At 45.8% G+C, this 18111-nt stretch overlaps 1 protein-coding gene across 3 annotated transcripts; it reads right to left on the bottom strand.

Moving 5' to 3' along the window:
• Positions 1-14320: 14320 nt before the first annotated feature.
• On the bottom strand, positions 14321-17245 carry Ap5s1 (adaptor related protein complex 5 subunit sigma 1). Of its 3 annotated transcripts, none has more exons than XM_027421754.2 (3): positions 16985-17239; positions 16182-16395; positions 14321-14891 (listed from the first exon to the last, which is right to left on the bottom strand). In XM_027421754.2, the coding sequence occupies exons 2-3, from the start codon at positions 16355-16357 to the stop codon at positions 14465-14467; spliced, it is 603 nt and encodes a 200-aa protein (XP_027277555.1). In that variant the 5' UTR covers positions 16358-16395; positions 16985-17239; the 3' UTR covers positions 14321-14464. The 3 variants fall into 3 exon arrangements, with proteins under 3 accessions (XP_027277555.1, XP_027277554.1, XP_027277556.1); XM_027421753.2 differs by having other exon boundaries at positions 16182-16386; positions 16985-17237; XM_027421755.2 differs by having other exon boundaries at positions 14559-14887; positions 16182-16386; positions 16985-17245.
• Between the last annotated feature and the right edge of the window lie 866 nt (positions 17246-18111).

Raw genomic sequence — 18111 nt, forward strand, 5'->3', positions numbered from 1 at the left:
AAACCACCATGACTCTTATTTAATGCTTGCAAAAAGAGCATCAGGCCTGTGGGGACTGGCTTTCTAAATGTGGTTATAGTTAGCCCTGTCCTTGCTGGGCTTCGAAGGGCATTGAAACAATCCGGCTTCCTGACCTGCCTGGTTCCCAATCACCTGTCAACAGCTCTTTAAATTCTAGAAAAGGGACAGTGGTCATGCCTCTGGCATTCTGAGCTCCATTGGCCATATTTCAAATGTGAAATTCATCTGCATGTTGGCCATTGAGATACAGAACATTTCTATCTTAGAAAATTCTATTGGATAGCACTGGTCTACAGAATAACTTTAAAAATGTTAAAGTCATTCTCTTTCCTCCGTTACTCTGAGGAGGCAGACAGGTCTCTGTGTCCTCTCTCTCTCTCTCTCTCTCTCTCTCTCTCTCTCTCTCTCTCTCTCCTCTCTTCCCTTTTCCCAGTAAAACTTCCCATGTGAAAAAAAAGTTAAGGTCATGTGATGCAGCCTATGACCCCAGCACTTAGGAGGTTGAGGTAAAGGCAAGACATCCGAAGTTTGAAGCCAACCTGCCTACATAGTAAGACCTTGTCTCAAAAAAGAAAGGGAAAAAACTAACATCAAAGTCATGAAAATTAGGGAAAGATCAGAGAACTATTTCAGACTAAAGGAGACTGAGTAGTATAATAACTGAAAGTAAGGCGCCATCCTAGGCTGGGTCCTGAAACACACAGAAAAAGGACACTAGAGGGACAAAGGTGAGATCTGAACTAAGCTTTTGGACAGTTAATAGCTCTATCATGTTTACTGTTCTAACTGACGTATAACAGTTGTAAAGAGGTACTTGTGTTACTTGGAAACTGTAAGTCTGAAATTTTTTCAAAATTACAATGTAATATAAAATGAACAGTTTGTGTACTCTGGTTACTCACATTACTTTGTTTTGTTGCTTGTTATATTCCCCGGTTTCATAGTCACAATTCACTATTGTCCAGGTCAGGGCTCCAAGAAGACTGTGCCCACTATGATGGCTCAGCAGTATCAGCTCATGTTTTTCTGAGACAGTAGGGGTTAGGCGCAGAGACAGTGACAGAGGGCCTCAGAAAGGGCAATACCCACATGCCTCAGTCCTTCAGAGAGCTCTCCTAGACTTTACAACTTCTTACAAATTATGTTTTCATTTAAATGGTGACTTTATTTATTTATTGTTTTTTGGAGGCAGAGTTTTTCTGTGTAGACTTGGCTGTCCTAGAACTTGTTCTGTAGACCAGGCTGGCCTCAAACTCACAGAGATCTTTCTGCCTTTGCCTCTTGAGTGCTGGGATTAAAGGCGAGTGCCACCACTGCCTGGCTCAATTATTCTTATTTTTTTTTAACACAGTGTGGCCCAGTTATGAGCTGTGGTGGAAAACTATGACCCTTGAATGGTAACTTAAATTCTAACACCTCATTACAGCTAGATCTTAATTTTACAGTTAAAAGGCAAATGGGGAGACATTCCTTATGCTCAGGTTTCCTTCTCCTTTGAGGAACAACACCAACTTCTATAAAGGCTACAAACTGGATCCCAGTTCAGAACGTTTATTCCTATGAATAAGTCTGCTTTTAGTACTTACATACTTGGCATCAATTCGAAATTCATGAGGGGGAGCTACAGCAATGGCTCAGTGGCTCGGAGTACTGATTGCTCTTCTAGAAGACCTAATTTCAATCCCAGCACCCCCCATGGTGGATCATAACCATCTGGGACTCCAGTTCCAGGGGATTCCATACATTCTTCTGGCCTCTATGGGCACCAGGTACACAGTAGTGTACAGATATACATACAGGTATATACTCATAAAAATAAACATCTTTTCTTATAGTCTGTGAGGGAATGAAGCTAAGCACAATTAGATCTTAGAGCACAGAGATTATTAGATTTTAAACTTAAAATGTTAAATGACAGCCTTTAAAAACCAAAAATTGTGCCAGGCAGTGGTGGCACATGCTTTAATCCCAGCACTTGGGAGGCAGAGGCAGATGGATCTCTGTGAGTTCAAGGGCAGCCTGGTCTATAGAGCAAGTTCTAGAAAAGGCTCCAAAGCTACACAGAGAAACCCTGTCTTAAAAAACAAAACAAATCTCCCTCTGGTAACTTTTCCTTCTTTTTAAATGAAGAAGTGAGCTTCCCCATCACTTACAGGGCACAGGTGAGGGGTTACTTATAGGTGACCTTGAAATAGCTGCATCACCACAAAGAGCCACCCCAGCACGATGACCTCATGGAAGCTAGCTGCATTGTGGAGCCTCCTTTCAGTCAACCTTCCACTTCTTGTAACTCTAGTATGTTCCACGATCACTTGTGGCTGGGGAGGGGGAGAGAGGCAATAGCTGCAATCCCAGAGGGATGTGCCTGACCGCCACACCCCATCCCCTCCTGCCCATCCTCTAACTAGCTCCATTATCATCAACACAGACCTGGCTACTTTCATTTTGTTCTGCTCAGTTAGCTGCAGGGTTAAGTGGGTGAAGGTAAGCTCTACTCCAAGATGTCAATCATTTTATGCAAAGAACCTTTCCCTGGTCATGCCTCTCCAGGGTTCCAGCTTCCCATCATGGGGCCATACATGCCCTCAGTCCCCTTGCTACCTGTTGGTCTAGAGCCCTTCCCTCAGTGTCAGGTGTTCAGTTCAGGAACTCATGCATGGAAAGAATTGACTGCTTGAAGCATAATTTACCTTCAGTGAATCACATCCATCTTCATGTATCTGAGTGTGTCTGTGTGGTCTGCGTGTGCCACGAATGCATGTCACAGCTCATGTGTGGAATTCAGATGATGACCTCAGGTGTCATCTTCACCTTTGACCTTGTTTGGTGGCAGGGTCTTTCTCTCTTGTTTGTATAGATAGCCTGAAACTTACAGCTATCTGTAAGTTTCAGGCTATCTAGAATGAGCAGGGGAGTAGTAGCACAAGCCTTTGATCCCAGCACTTGGGAGGCAGAGGCAAGTGGATTTCTATGAGTTCAAGGCCAGCATGGTCTATACACTGAGTTCCAGGACAGCCAAGGCTATACAAAGGAAAACTATCTAGAAAAACTAAAATAAAATCTGTAATGTTCCATATCCCCAAAACTTCTCCCCCACACTTAAAAATGGAGGGAGGGGGTCTCACATAGCCCAGGCTGGCCTCACACTTGATATTTACAAACTTGCTATGTAACTGTGTGTGTGTGTGTGTGTGTGTGTGTGTGTGTGTTGTGTGCTTGCCCAAGACTCATAGTGTATATGTAGAAAGTGTAAGCTAGGAAGGACACAGTAAAGAAACCACAGAAATGACACTCCTCCATGGTTTGGGAGGTTTTTATTGTAAATATGAAAGAGAGAATCCAGAAGCATCTGGAAGAGTTCAGAGCAGAGAGAAAAAGAGACAGACTGTCCATTGCTGGGCTATCTTTTGGGAGCAGAGAAACTAGCAGGGAGAAGCAAGAGAAGAGAGTAGTGGGGGCAGAGAGTGACCTTGCCATGATAAGAGAGCAGAGTTTCTGTGAGGGGAGTGAGCTGTAATCTGGAGCAGCCTGGGAGTGAGCAGAGTGGGAGAGGAGGAGGGAAGAGTAGGGAGGTGAAAAGAACTAGAAGGTTGGTGTGGGGGGGGTTGCTATTCATTTGGAACAAGTACATGTCGCTAGAGACTGAGGGAGCCTTAGCTTTTGACTTTAGTATGTAACCACAGGTATATGCCAAGAAAACTGGCCCTTTCTGGCAGGCGGATACCCATTTCACAGATTCTTGAGGAAAGCTGGCTGTAGGCTTTAGTCTATCTGCCCAAAACCCTATAGTCCCCTTGAGCTGAGCCTAGACTATTATTTTTTGCCTTTTTTTCTAAGTGCTTGGGGTTTTCCCCTTTGGCTAACCTGAGAGAGTTCTCTCCCTCCCTCCATCATGTGGGGCCAAGAGATCAAACTCAAGTTATCAGACTTGACAGAAGTACCTTTCCCAGCCGAGCCATCTGTGGCCCCCACTTTAAGCTTCTAGTATTCCTGCTTTCGCCGTCCACATGCCGAGGTTACCAGTGTGCTAACACCATCACACTCCCCTCACTCTCTACCATCCAATCGATTTTCTGCTTCTATCACTGTTAAGGATTTGAATGTGAAATCCACCCTCTCAGGATTAATGTTTTGAACTCTTGGACCCCAGCCAATGAATGCTGTTATTTTGGGAAGTTCTGGAAACTTTAGATGTAGAGCCTAGCTGGAGGAAGTTGGTCACTGGAAGGTGTGCTTCTGAAGGCTAAAACTGGTCCTTTCGGGTTATTTTAGCTGATGATGACGACGAGAGATGGTTTGGTTCAAGAAAGAGAAGGGAAAGGGTCACACCCAGCTTGTAATGAGGGTGCTGGGATGCAAACTCACGTCCTCACTGTTTCATAGCAAGTGCTTTTAGCCACTGGGCCATCTCTCATGTTCACATTCCTTCTGTTCTTACTGGAACATCTGGGCTCTCTCAGGTTTGCATGGGTAGGAATAAAGCTGCTACAAACATCCACAAGGAAGTCTTTCTGTGGTATTATGTGCTTATTTCCCTTGAGTAAATTGCCTGACAGGAGGTTAAGCTATGTTTAGCTTTATCAGCAGTTCCCAGAGTTCTCCAAAGAGGCTATATCACCGCTTGCAACAGCAGTGTGGTGGGAGCTTTAGTCGCTTCAGTCTGGTCCACTTCCTCACCAACACTTGACACAGTCGTGTTTTTCTGGTCAAGGAGTTTAATGCACAAATTCAGTTGACTACAGAATTGTGAGAGTCAGGACACTGCTACTTGAATGGATTCAAGCACACATTATTGCAGTAGTATTCATGGGGAACCCCAGCACTTGAAAAGCTGAGGCAGGGGGATCACAGGCTTAAGGGTATTTGAACTACACAGTATGACCTTGTCTCAAAAATAATAATAACAAAATAAAATAAAAACAAAACCTTGGGGGCTGGAGAGATGGCTCAGCAGTTAAGAGCACTGGCTGGCTGTTCTTCCAGAGGATGAGGGTCAATTCCCAGCACCCACATGGCAGCTCACAACTGTGTGTAACTCCAGTTCCAGAGGATCTGACACCTCACAGATATACGTGCAGGCAAAATACCAATGCACATGAAATAAAAATACATAAATGTTTTTTATTGATGGTAAAAAAACCAAAACAAACAAAAAAAACATCAAAACCTTGGTCAAAAGTAGAGATGGCTGCTACCACCACCATTCACACGACTCTGAAAAGCCCTCTTAAATACTGAAGAAAAGAGGCAAGAATGCTGGGGACTAGCTTTAGACCCTAGCGTCACTGAGTCCTGTTGTCAAGTGACAGCAGGAAGATGTCCTCTGTCCTCAAATAGCTCATGTGGCATCTAATTATTGACTTACTTCATATTTACAGCTCCAGCTACCAAGAAATCTGGGAGGTGGTATAGTTTTTTGCTTGCCAGCTCTTCCCCCTGGGAGAAGGTGGAGCCATCTGTATTAGTTGCACCTTTTACTTCATTCACGGTTGTTTGTTTAGTGATGTGGGGCTAGTCTTCCTGTAGCAGCTCTGGTCTTACTTGGTGTTGTGTGATGCTATTCCTGGGGAGACACGAACTTGAGCTTCTATCTACTCTCCCCAGACAGGGAGTCCATGGCAGTCTAAAATTTAGACTGTAAAGTAAGGATCCCACTTAGGTACAACTTGGTAAACCAGTGAGTTTTATTGGGGTTACATACAGGAAGGAACTCAAAGGCAGCTGCATCACCAAAGTGCTCCCAGCATGTGTGACAGCTGAGGAAAGTTGAGAACATGGAGCACACTGTACAGCCTGCAGGCAGCTCAGCAGGCTGGAGAGTGTTTCTTCCAGGCATCTTATGAGGTCTGAACCTCTTCTAGGCAGCTCTGGTTATCAGCAGTCCTTACTGCTTACAAACGATTGGGGAGGAAGGGCCCGGTGAACCTGGTCAGTTTTGGGGACTTCCAGAAGACTTTGAGTTGTTTACTTGACAGCTTCTCTTCAGAATGGAACATTTTCATCTTGTCTTAAGAAATCCTGTGTCTTTTATTTTATTTTTTTATGAGTATGAGTGTCTTGCCTGCATGTATGTCTATGAACTATGTGCCTGCCTCGTGCCTGAGGAGGCCAGAAAGGGGTGTTGGATCTTCTGGAACTGGAATTATGGCCAGTTGTGAGTTGACATGTGGGTTCTGGGAATTGAACCCGTCCTCTGAAGAACAGCTAGGGCTCCAAGACTCTGAGACATCTTTTCAGACCCAACATCCTGTGTCTTAACAAGCTTCTGTCTATCACTGAATGTTTTATCTCAGAGGAGATTGCTACACAATACTTGGGCTCACTCATACCTGAAGGGCTCTAGTAGGCTCAAGTATGGCAAACATGGCACTGGCAGGCCTTGCCCTTCCCACATTCCTCTGTCTTGCTAAAAACCATTAGATTATATTCTTAAAGTTAGTCACCATGGTCTATTCCCTTATTTGGCCACTTCCTCCTCCTACCAATGTCCAGCTATCAAAGTACTGAAGCCCAGCAAACAAAAGCCCCCTTTGTCTCACCTAATTAACATGCCCAATCAAAACAAACCAACTCATCCTAAAATAGGGTTTCCCCTTTTACCTTTATAAACTGTCATTCTCCTGCAGGTCACATCTGTCTTCTCTCTGTCCAGAGGCAGTCCTTTGTCCCTCTGGGGCAAATAAATCTCCTTTGTGCTGAGAACCTGGTTTGGGGCATCTTGTGCTGATACCAAGTGCTATGATTAAAGGCATGTGCCACACCACGACATTTGGGTTTTCTTGTTTATGAAAACAAATGAAAAATAAATAAATAGAAACAAAAAATCCTGCATTTGATTATTATTCCTTCTGTTTTGTGGTGCTCCGTTAGTTGGTTAGCTTTATTTTCCAAATTTTCTAGTTAATATTTAAATAAGAATAATATCTAGAACTGGGTATAGTGGCCTATACCTTTAATTCCTGCACTTGGGAGGTAGAGGCAGGTGAATCTCTGTAAGTTCTAGGCCAGCCTGAACTACATAGTGAGCTTTAGAACAGCCCGGAGCTACATAGAGAGACCCTGTCTCAAAAAACAAAATAATAACAATAATAATAATATATGGAGTCAGGTGTGTGTCAGATCCAAAGGAATCTCCACTTCCCCAAACTCCCAAAGACAATCCAAATATCCATGAATGAGTTCAACCCGACTAGAGGAGGATTTCTTGTGTTTAGATGAAGCCAGCATTCCCCAGGAAGTTGTGAAGCTGCTTTCCCTCTACCAAAAGGAGTCATTTTCCTGACCTCTGGCAGAAGGGACACATGGCTACTGTGGTACCTATCAGCATATCAAAGCCCATCCTGGCCTCCAGGCTCCCTCAGTATCGAAAGTACCCAGTACACATTTCAAAGTCCATCCATGTTGGCATCCTGGCCCTTCTCACCTCCTCCCTCCCCTAAACTCTCTGCAGCTGGAAGGCTTCCCTCCCCAGCCACTCATTCTCCTTATAACCCTGCTATACTCATTATGTTCTCTGTCTGCTCTGCTCCTGCTTCTCTCACTGTGTTTTCTCTATTCTCTGTCCCCTGCTCTTCTCTCTCAGACAGCCCTGCCATGTCCAGTCTACTACTTTCTCTCTCTGGACTTTTCTGGTTGCCTCTGGCTGTTTCTCTCTCATATCTACAATAAAAATGTTCACCTTAACCATACCAGGAATGGTTATGTCATCAGTTTATACAATGTAGTGATTTATGCCTGTAATCCCACACTTGGGAAGTGGAAGAAGGAAGAACAGGAGTTCAAGGTCAGCCTCCACTTCATAGGGAGTTTGAGGCCAATCTTGGCTACATGAGACCCTGGCTGGAAGAGAAGGAATGTGTTTCCAGGGCACCACCTTTTTTCTTCCTGTCTGTCTGTCTGTCTGTCTGTCTGTCTGTCTGTCTGTCTGTCTTTCTGTCTTTCGAGACACAGTCTCATTATGTAGTCTGGCTGTTCCAGAACTCATTATGTCAGACCCTCATACCCCTGTCTTCTGAATGCTGAGTTTAAAAGCATGTACCTTATCACTCCTGGCTCCAGGGACTGATTCTTATCCTCTGTTGTTCTTTTTGCCTCACAGATATGATCTCTTCCTGCATGGAATTACTGAATGCTACTGGTGGAGCACACCTTTAATCCCAGCGTTAGGAAGGCAGAGGCAAGAGGATCTCTGAGTTTGAGATCAGCCTTGTCTACAAAGTGAGTTCCAGGACATCCAGAGCTACATAGAGAGATCCTATCTTAAAGCAAAAGAAAAGGACTGCAGTACTGAGACAGGAAGGCTCAGTGGTGAGGCCTTGACTTCATCCCCTACCACCATAAAAAGGGTGTGGGGAATAACACAGTAAAGAGCCCTTGAGGAAGTTCTGTGCACATCTATTGACTGGTATGCTAGATGCAGGTGGGGACTGCCTGTAGAAAGCACCAGGGTCTTTTATATGTACTTTTATATGCACTTGGGAGGCAGAGGCAGGTGGATCTCTGTGAGTTCAAGGCCAGCCTGGTCTACAGAGTGAGTTCCAGGACAGGCTCCAAAAAACCTAGAGAGAAACCGTGTCTTGAAAAAAAAAAAAAAGCAAGAGAGGAAGGAAGGAAGGAAGGAAGGAAGGAAGGAAGGAAGGAAGGAAGGAAGGAGGCTAGAGAGATGACTGTGTAGTTAAAAGCATTGACTGCTCTTCCAGGGTTAGATTCCCAGCACCCACATGGCCGTTCACAACTGTCTATAACTCCAGTTCCAGAGGATCTGATACCCTCACACAGACATACATGCAGGCAAAATGCCAATACCCATAAAATAAATCTCTTTTTTAAGGAAACTTCCATTTGATTGGTTCTAACTGCAGCTCCTCATAAAGCTGCAAACATCAAATAAGAAAAAAGGAAATATCATTTCAATTAGTGATTTGTGGAAAGCATGATGCATTTCCCCACCCAACCTTGCAGAGCCTCCTGAATTTTTTTGTACACCCTGGAAAGTCTGTGGGTTCCGGGTTGCACTTCTGATCTCATTCTACAATGCTATGAATTATGTCTTTAGTCTCCTAAACTGTGACAGCCCCTTAGCTTTCACTAAAGCCTTGCTCTTTTTGCAGAGAACAGGTCAAACCCTTCAGAACATTTCCTTCTGTTAGGGTTTGTCTGAGGTTTCCTGATTAGATTCAGATGCAGTGTGTTGATCTGTCCGTCTGTTTTGTGGCTAGATTCAATCCAGGGTCTCCCCCTAAGTGTTCTACTGAGCCACCCCACCCGCCTCAGGTGTAGTTTTGTTTAGTTGTTTATTTATTTATTTACTTTTAAGACAGTCTCACCATGTAGCTAAGGATGGCCTTGAGCTCACTTTGTACCCCAGTTGGGCTTGAAGCATTCACTCTTCCTGCCTCACCCTTCCTACCGGGATTACAGGCAAGTGCCACCAAGCCTGCTTCAGCACTCCTGACACTTGAAACCTGTGCTGCAGCATAACCATGCCAGTTACTAAGGAGATTCACTTTGATCCCTTGGCCAGGCTGTGCCCCACCATTCCCGCCTGTAGGGTACTGATCGGGAAAGGTACTGTGAGCCTGTTTCCTATTGTTCAGAGGCCTTTGCACATTCTAGAGAGTTTTATGGTTTTGCTCTATAAAGTGGTTAGAATCTTTCCTTTCTTTATATTTACTGTTTGTGGACCCAGGAAACTGCCACTCTGTGCATACCTCTTACTAACAGCCTCTGCTTGGGCTTCTCTGAGGCTAAAGTTTGGTCTACCAGCCAGCACTCTGTTCTTATGGAGTGGCCATCCCAAGACCACATGAAATGGAGGACGGCCAAAGGTTTTTTTGTTTGTTTGTTTTTAGATTTATTTATCGGGCTGGAGAGATGGCTCAGAGGTTAAGAGTTCTTCCAGAGGTCCTGAGTTCAATTCCCAGCAACCCCATGGTGGCTCACAACCATCCATTATAAGATCTGGTGCCCTCTTCTGGTGTGCAGATATACATGGAAGTAGAATGTTGTATACATAATAAGTAAAATCTTTATTTAAAAAAGATTTATTTATCATGTATACAGTGCATGCCAGAAGAGGGCACCAGATCCCATTACAGATGGTTGTGAGCCACCATGTGATTGCTGGGAATTGAACTCAGGACCTCTGGAAGAATAGTCAGTGCTCTTAACCCCTGAGCCATCTCTCCAGCCCCCTGCCAAAAGTTTTTAAATGTCATTTTCAGACCAGCAAGTGTTGATTCCCAAGCAATGCCTGATGCCATCCCTCTCCAGCCTCAGATGAAATCTTTGCTGTTACAAATGCTCATGGCCCTTTAAGCTAGCAAGGCCAGGTTGAAACTGCTCTGACCTTGCCACCATAAATCAAGTGACTGTTCCTGAGGAGTTCTGGCCACTTTTTCACCTGCCTTCCCTCAGGACAGAAATCATGGGTGTGTACTAATGTCCAGTTCTAGCTCTAGCCTCAACTGGAACACACAGTGAAAGAAAGAAGTTGATCTCATGGAAACACCACCCTTGAGCCTGTTGTTTCTGAATCCCAGGAGACAGAAATTCCTGCATGGGGCTAGGTGTGTAACTCTGGGAGAATGCCTGCTAAGCATAAAAAGAGCTCTAGGTTCTGTATCCAGTACTGAAAGGGTAAGGTTGGCACATGGTGAAATTTCAGAGGTCCCCCAGCCCCAAGGATTCCCCTGAGCCACCATCTGCCACAAAGCACAGGGTTTCTGTCTCAAATGATCACATTTTAGACATAGGAACTGTCACCAGGTTTGTCTTGCTCTGCTCTCTGTTCAGCTTCTTGAACTCTCTACTAAATTAATCTGAAAGAGACATGCAGTGCTTACTATAAACTGATGGTTACAGTAAAGAGAATTTAATAAACCGAAGCACTCTCAAGGCAAAGAGTAAGCAATGACCAGAGGGGCCACTGCTTGGATTGACATTACAAAATGGACTATATACTGGCTCTTAAGTGTTTAGGACACAAGGAAAGAGGTCCATCCTTGGTGTCCACCAAGCCTGTGGATATTTATCTAGCTACATAAAAGAAACAACACTGTACATGTATTTAATTGCTCTTTATCCTTTTGAGACCAAGTCTTGCTATGTAGCCAGGCTACTTAGCCACACACCCCTCACACCCACACCTAGTTGTGTGAAGGACTATGGGTTGATTTCAAGGCCTGACCTTCTACCCCAGCCCTCAAAACACAATTTTTTAATTAAGACATTATTTGTGTGTGTGTGTGTGTGTGTGTGTGTGTGTGCCACGAAACACTCTGAAGGTCAGAGGACAATCTTGGGTGTCCATCCTTGCCTTCTACCTTGTTTGAAAAAGGGTCTCTTATAACATGGGATCTGGCCCATGCATTGTCCTGTTTCTGCCATAGCAGCACTGGACTTACAGATGTGAGCTACTGAGCCTGGCATTACATGGTTCTGGGATTCAAACTCAGGTACTCAGGCTTGCACTATAAGTGTTTTGACCCAATGAACACTCTCCCCAGCCCTGAACTTAAAACAAACAAACAAACAAGCAAACAAACAAACAAAACTGACAACCTGAGAATGTTGGGAGGCAGAGGCCCCAAGTAGAGACCAGGAATGATTAAAAACCCCTTGGAAGAACGGTTGGGAACTTTGGGGTATCAATGTGCTGGGTTTGTCTCAGATGCACTTCTTAGGCTCTTGGTCATAAGTGTGATACTGGCATATGGCAGACCTTTCAGAGGTAGTTAAGGTAATCCATATAGCTGAATTCAGAGCTTATTGTTGCTGGACACTTACAGATGCCAATGAAGAGACCAGAAATGGATCTTGGGGCTGGAAAGATGGCTTAGCAGTAAAGAGTACATTCTGCTCTTGCAGAGGACCTGGGTTTGGTTCCCAGAGCCCACATGGCAGCTCCCAACCATCTGTAACTCCAGTTCCAGGGGTTCAGATGTCCTCTTGTAACTTCTGGGGAATTGCACACATATACATGGTACAGACACACACACACACACACACACACACACACACACACACACACACACACACACCATTTATACACATAAAATAAAATAAAATAAACCAAAGGACTATCATTCTCCAAGTCTGGCTTCCCCAAGGCTGATCATATGGGAAGGGGAAACAAAAGCAATCAATTGATCACTCCAAAATCCAGTCTGGTCTCACTCAGTGGTTGGGCTTGAATAGTTTTGCTTTTCCTTCATTCTCTGTGTGTGAGATACAGGGGTGTTCACTTACACCAAGGCTACAAAGTCTTGCATTCATCCTGAGACATCAAGATTGCAGGTTAACTCAGAACAAACCAGTAGATGGATATATGTACATTTTTCTTCCAAAGACATATAAATATGCTCTTACAATTTAGAATATGTATATAAAGCATCCCTAGCTGTCATCTACAGTAGAGCTTACTGTAAGGTAATGACTGGTTCCTATCTGTTCCTCAGTTTCCTGTGTGGCCTACTCCCTTCTTGCTCTTCCCTGCCCATGTTCCTACCATTGAATTGTCACCTACCATGAGGATATCGCTAGTGCCAAGCTAACACCATCGTCATACTTTCACCTGAAATCTGGGATTAAATAAACCTCTTTTTTTTTTTTTTTTTTTTTTTTTGAGACAGGGCTTCTCTGTGTAGACTAGCTGTCCTGGAACTAGCTCTTGTAGACTAGGCTGGTCTTGAACTCACAGAGATCCACCTGCCTCTGCCTCCCGGGTGGTGGGGTTAAAGGCGTGTGCCACCACTGCCCCCACTAAACCTCTTTTCTTTATAAATGTACCCAGCCTGTATTTCATTACAGTGTTTGATAACTGACAAATACAAGGTTATGAGGGTTTTTTTTTCTTGCTCTGTTGTTCTGTATATCTCCCTAAATGCTCATAACAGTCAGCTATAACCAAATGCAAAAGCTTGATTTTTTTTGTGAGTGTGAGTGAAACCAACAACACTACAGAATCAGAAATGTAGAGCAAATGATGTTTTGGAGACACAAATGTTCCATGAGATCTTGAGATGCTAGGGTGGTACTGGGTACTGGGCATCCCACTGCAGAGAGGAGGGGGTGGAAAAAATTGCATTTGAATACCATGAGATCCAACCCCCTGGGATGGATGATTTGGAACTACTCAGATGGCAGAGATGTGGGACATGGTTGAGCCTGCAGGTTTCCTCCTTGGTTAAGCTACACTGTGCCTTCCTTGCAGAACTGCTCTGTGGTTCCTTCCTCGCTGTACACAAGAGATCCATCTTCCAAAAGTAACTTTTCTTTTCTGGAACTTTTGATATTTGCCACACTTGGCGTAGGGAAAGATTGGCAACAGGAGACCCACGTGCTGTGCAGTTGGATTGTCTGAATGGAACGATGAAACACAATAGCCAACTAATGACCTAGATTGGGAAAACATTTCTGAAATAAAAAAGGGCTCCACCTTACTTTGGAAAAAATACATCACGTACTGGTGAGACGGCTCAGCTGATAAAAGTGCCTGCCAGGAAGCTTGATGGCCTAAGCTCGATCCTCAGGTCCCACAGCAGAAGGACAGAACTGCCCTCCAGAAATGCCTCAGTCTCTGCTTCTCAGGTATCCACTAACCAACCACCTGTGACACATACTCCAGCAAAAAGGAAGTACCACCATCCAAGAGAAACACAGAAACACCTGAGGAGGATTGGAGGCCTCCAAAGGAAGCCTCATAGGAGGGTGCTTGAGCAAATAGCAGGGGTCACTCAGGCAGACGCTCACTCACAGCATCCATGAGGTGCACAAAACAGGACAAAGTCAGACAGACAGCCATTATTTTTAATTCAAAGTAAGACATCACCTGGGCCAGAGGCCTGGCATTTGCCGGCCACATGAGGAAAGCCTGTTGTGCTCTCAGCTTGCCTGACAGATGCAGGCTCAACACATAAGGAGCTTCAGAATCCCCCTATACTGGACTGTGGTGGAGCAGGATGCAGAACAGGTCTTGCTGACAAAATCCTTGATTATGTGCAAAGGCCAGGGCCAGGGACTGCCAGGGTACTGGCCCAGCTCCCCCACTTTGAAGGGAGTCCCAGAGACTCCTTTTGTGCTGGGGTTTTAGAGAAGGTAAGTTAAAGTCTTGGCAGGCAGTACACTGCTCCAGTACAGGCAGCTGGTAGGGCTGGAAGGAAGTGGAGCCAAGGACTAGTGTGGTGAACACTGCAGAGTCTAAGAGGTCACATGGCAGCTCCAGGTTCAGGGTGTTCTGCAATTTCACTGACCTGAGAATAGGCACAGACAGCTTCCTCTGCCTTCTGCCCAAGCCTCTTCCTGCCAGCCTGTCCAATCCATTTGTCCTGGGTGTGGCCATATGTCAGACTAAAGCAAGCCTGGGTAAGAGGCAGATGCCAAAGTTCTCCTTGAATTATGTAATCTTTACCCGTCCTCTTTGTCCTCATTCTGGTGGGGGCGGTCATCGGGGCCAAGCAGCACTGAATTCCTTCTCCAGATCTTGGACAAACTGGTCATTGAGGAAAAGCAACTGCCCATGCGGCAGGAAGCGGGTGAGGATTCCCTCAATGCGGTCAGACCGCAACAAGAAGTTGTTACCTGGTGTCAGTAACCGGAGGTGGTCAAGAAGGAGGCGGACCAACAGCCGGAGTGTACTCTCAGCCAGTAGCAAGTTCTCATGAGTGTCCAGCACCAGGGCAAAGCCTAGGGAGAGCACACCCATCCACACCACCGTCTGTGGCTCCTGGAAAGGGTCCCCAGCTCCCAGGAAGAAGGCTCCATGAGGGGCCTCGTGAAGGGACACAGTCTCATCTGAGAACTGAGGCTGCAGGTCTGTGGAGGGACATCCAGATGCTTGCTGCTGCAGCCTGCACAGTGACTCCACCTGTCTGGAAGAGGAGGTGGGTCAGTCTGGCAGCTGAGAGGCCTGGTAAGACCACCAAGGCACCACCCCCCCACACACAGATACTTCCGTCAACTTCACAACTTCCACTGTAGCTGGGAGCTGCCAATATCTCATATCTTGGGTAAGGAAACTTAGGCTTAGAAAGCTTAAGAGGTCTGCCCAGGGACACAGAGCCAGAGAAATGTGATGATACGAAAATCCAGACTCCAGTCTGCAGGCTCTGAACCACTTTACTCTAAATGGCCAAGAGAAGACAGGATCTGAACACAGCTCCTCAGGCTGGGAAAAGGACTAGGGGGTGAGGTCTTGTCTTACCTGCCTCAAAGAAGCCTCCTCAACAAAGAGGCAAATAAGTGATAAGAACACAGTCATCCAACAGGGCCATCTGACCTCTCAACCACTCACCCTTCTCAAAGTCATAAGCACCTCCCATGTAACTGTCAAGGCTGCCACCCCACTGCTTCCTGAATCATCTTCTAGATTAGGCCACTCACAGACTGGCTTTAAAGCCATTTGTTTAGCCAGGTATAGTGATGCATGCCTATAATTCCAGCATTGGGAGGCTGAAGCAGGTTTATAGTCATTCTGGAATACAGAGAGGTAGAGGCCAGCTTGAACTAGATAATTAGGTTCTGTCTCAAAACCAAGCAAATAACTCTAATAGGCCACTGTTTAGTTCTCGGTCTGTGCTGCAAGAGGGGAACCAGGTCAAGAATAAGGGTGTGGCAGGAGCTGGCAAAGAGCTGATCACTTCATGTGAGTCTGGGATGGAAAGATCCCCCGTGTAGCCACTTCCCTTATACAGGGTTTCCCAAAACTGCTCTGAGTCTCTGGCATTCAGCAGCCCTGAGCAGAGTCCTAATATACCGTGTTCTCTCTCTCATAAGAACTCCATTGTAAAGCACGTTTCTCCTGCACGAGTCTGCTGCCTATACTCAAATCTCCATTTCTAGTCACTTTTTAGTTGCTCAACCTTGGGCAGGTTAAGTTCCTTAAACACTCGGTATTTTAGTTTATTCTTCTGTAAAGTGAAGATCGTAACCATAGCCACCTCAGAAGACTGTGAGGATTAAATAACAAACATGAAATTCCCAGAACCATCGTAATGATAATTGCATACTTTCTTTGACTCTTTTTCATAGTAATACTTATAAGCAGTGGTGGGAGATGAGGGAAACATTCTGATTCTTAGTCTTCCTTCACTGTCCCATTCCAGCGTCCCTCATAATCAGCTCTGTGTCTAATGAAGTTTGGGGCTGGGCTGTGACATTACCTGGCCACCGCCAAAATCTGTTCCTTGCGGAAGAGCCTGTCCCTTTCTGCACCATGTGGCCGTGGATCATCGGGTGACTTCTCAGCACCAAAGACACAGGAGTAGAGCACTCGGCAAAGGCCTGTATCTTCCAAATTCGGGGCCCTCAAGGTGTGGATGAGGAAGGCATGGACCATGGCTCCAGATGGATGGGTGCTCCAGAGACGCCAGAGACCTAGGAGGTGAAAGTGAAGCCCCCACTTAGGAGGCACCCTCAAGAAGGGTGTGACCTGAGAGTGTGTCCAGAAAGTGTGATGGTTGGACACTGATCACTTATCTACTTAGATATGCCTAACCATTGAATAATGTAGTGTCTTGTCTGCATGACAGAACAAGGCCCCATGGCTGGAAATATCTCACACAACACTAAACCTACTTCTGCAAAACTATCCGGAAATCTCCAAAGCATCAAGGTCATGAGAGTGCAGGAAAAACTGACGGGCTGAAGGAAATCAGAGACCACAGCTCTGAATGTAATGCCTGCTCCTGAAACAAAAATAACCCAGACTTCACACCGGGCACCATGAAGACAACTTTAAGTATGGAGTATGAGATGGAAGTCTGGATCGAAGCCACTTGGTTTTGAATATAGGAACGTGTCTTTGTTTTAGAAAATACACAAGAAAATACCTCTAAATGCCGTATCTGCAAATGACTCTGATCATTTGGGAGAAAAAGTACAGAGAGTGTGAGACAACCCTTATCCAAAGGCATCTATCTAGTTAACCAAAACTATTTCAAAAATAAGACATGGTGGCACATACCTGAAATCCCAGCACTCGGGAGGTGCGGGCAAGAGGATCAGAAATTCAAGTCAGTCACAGATACATGGGGAGTCCCTTGCTGCTCTGGACAACATGGGACAGTGGCGACCCCGGGGTCGCAAGGCTGAGAGGACTCTGTGGTTAGCCCCGGTTAAGGCTAACTAGATCAAGAATTCAAAGTTACCCAACAGGAAAGTTCGCAAACCCGCTTCAGGAAGAGAAGTCAGATTTGTAAGACTTGACCTCTGGTCACCTTTCTGCCGCCAGCAGGGCGCGTAATCATTCCCGGCCCCACTTACGTCACTGCTCCGCGCGGGCATCGGCGCGCTGGACTCTGGGGGTTGTAGTGCGAGCGCAGCCCTGGCCAGGCCTGTTGTCAGGATGTGGCGCCCTACTTCGCAAGGGCGAGCAGGCTTCTGATCAGCCGACCCCGCAGCTGCGAGAGCGCGCTGGAGGGTTCGGGGCGCGGGCGAGCTTCTTTGGAGGCGCTAGAAAGCCCTTGACTAGCTGCGGCCTGGGCACCGCGAGGATGGCCGCCAGGGGGCGGTGAGGCCGCCGCGAACTGACCGGAACTTTCCACGGATGCCGCTGCACCGCTAACCCCAAGCTACGCTGTGTGCAGTGGTAATGAACAAATCGCAGGAGCAGAGACCTGCCTGCTGAAACTCACATCAGAATGTGATGACTTTGGAAGGAGATATGAATATGTAGACATTGTTGGTTCCGTTAGTGGATTAAGGCTGGTCCTGGATTTGACATAGGATTCCAATTCGTCTCAACTTCGTTGTAGTTGTGTATCCCTGGCAGGTCTGCCGACTTTGTTAGGCCCCAGTGAAACCCCATATAGTGACAGCTGGGGCAAGTGTTTAAGGCTATTTTTCCCTTTTGTAGCTGCTGCTTAACTCCCCACAGGGAGACTTAAAACTAAAGTTTGGACCAGGTAGTGCCAGGCACCAGCTTTAGGGTGAAGATCCAGTCTGGAAACACGGCCCAAGAGATGTTTGGGGCAAAGATGCACACACATTCTTTTACCTCTTGCAAGGCATGTCAATTCCTTAGGCTTCCTTAAGAATATCCCAGAGTTCTGTGCCTCAAAGTCCCCACCAGGGCCGTCTCCTCAGATTAGA

Source organism: Cricetulus griseus, chromosome 6 (assembly GCF_003668045.3).
Source record: "Cricetulus griseus strain 17A/GY chromosome 6, alternate assembly CriGri-PICRH-1.0, whole genome shotgun sequence".
Lineage (NCBI taxonomy): Eukaryota > Metazoa > Chordata > Mammalia > Rodentia > Cricetidae > Cricetulus > Cricetulus griseus.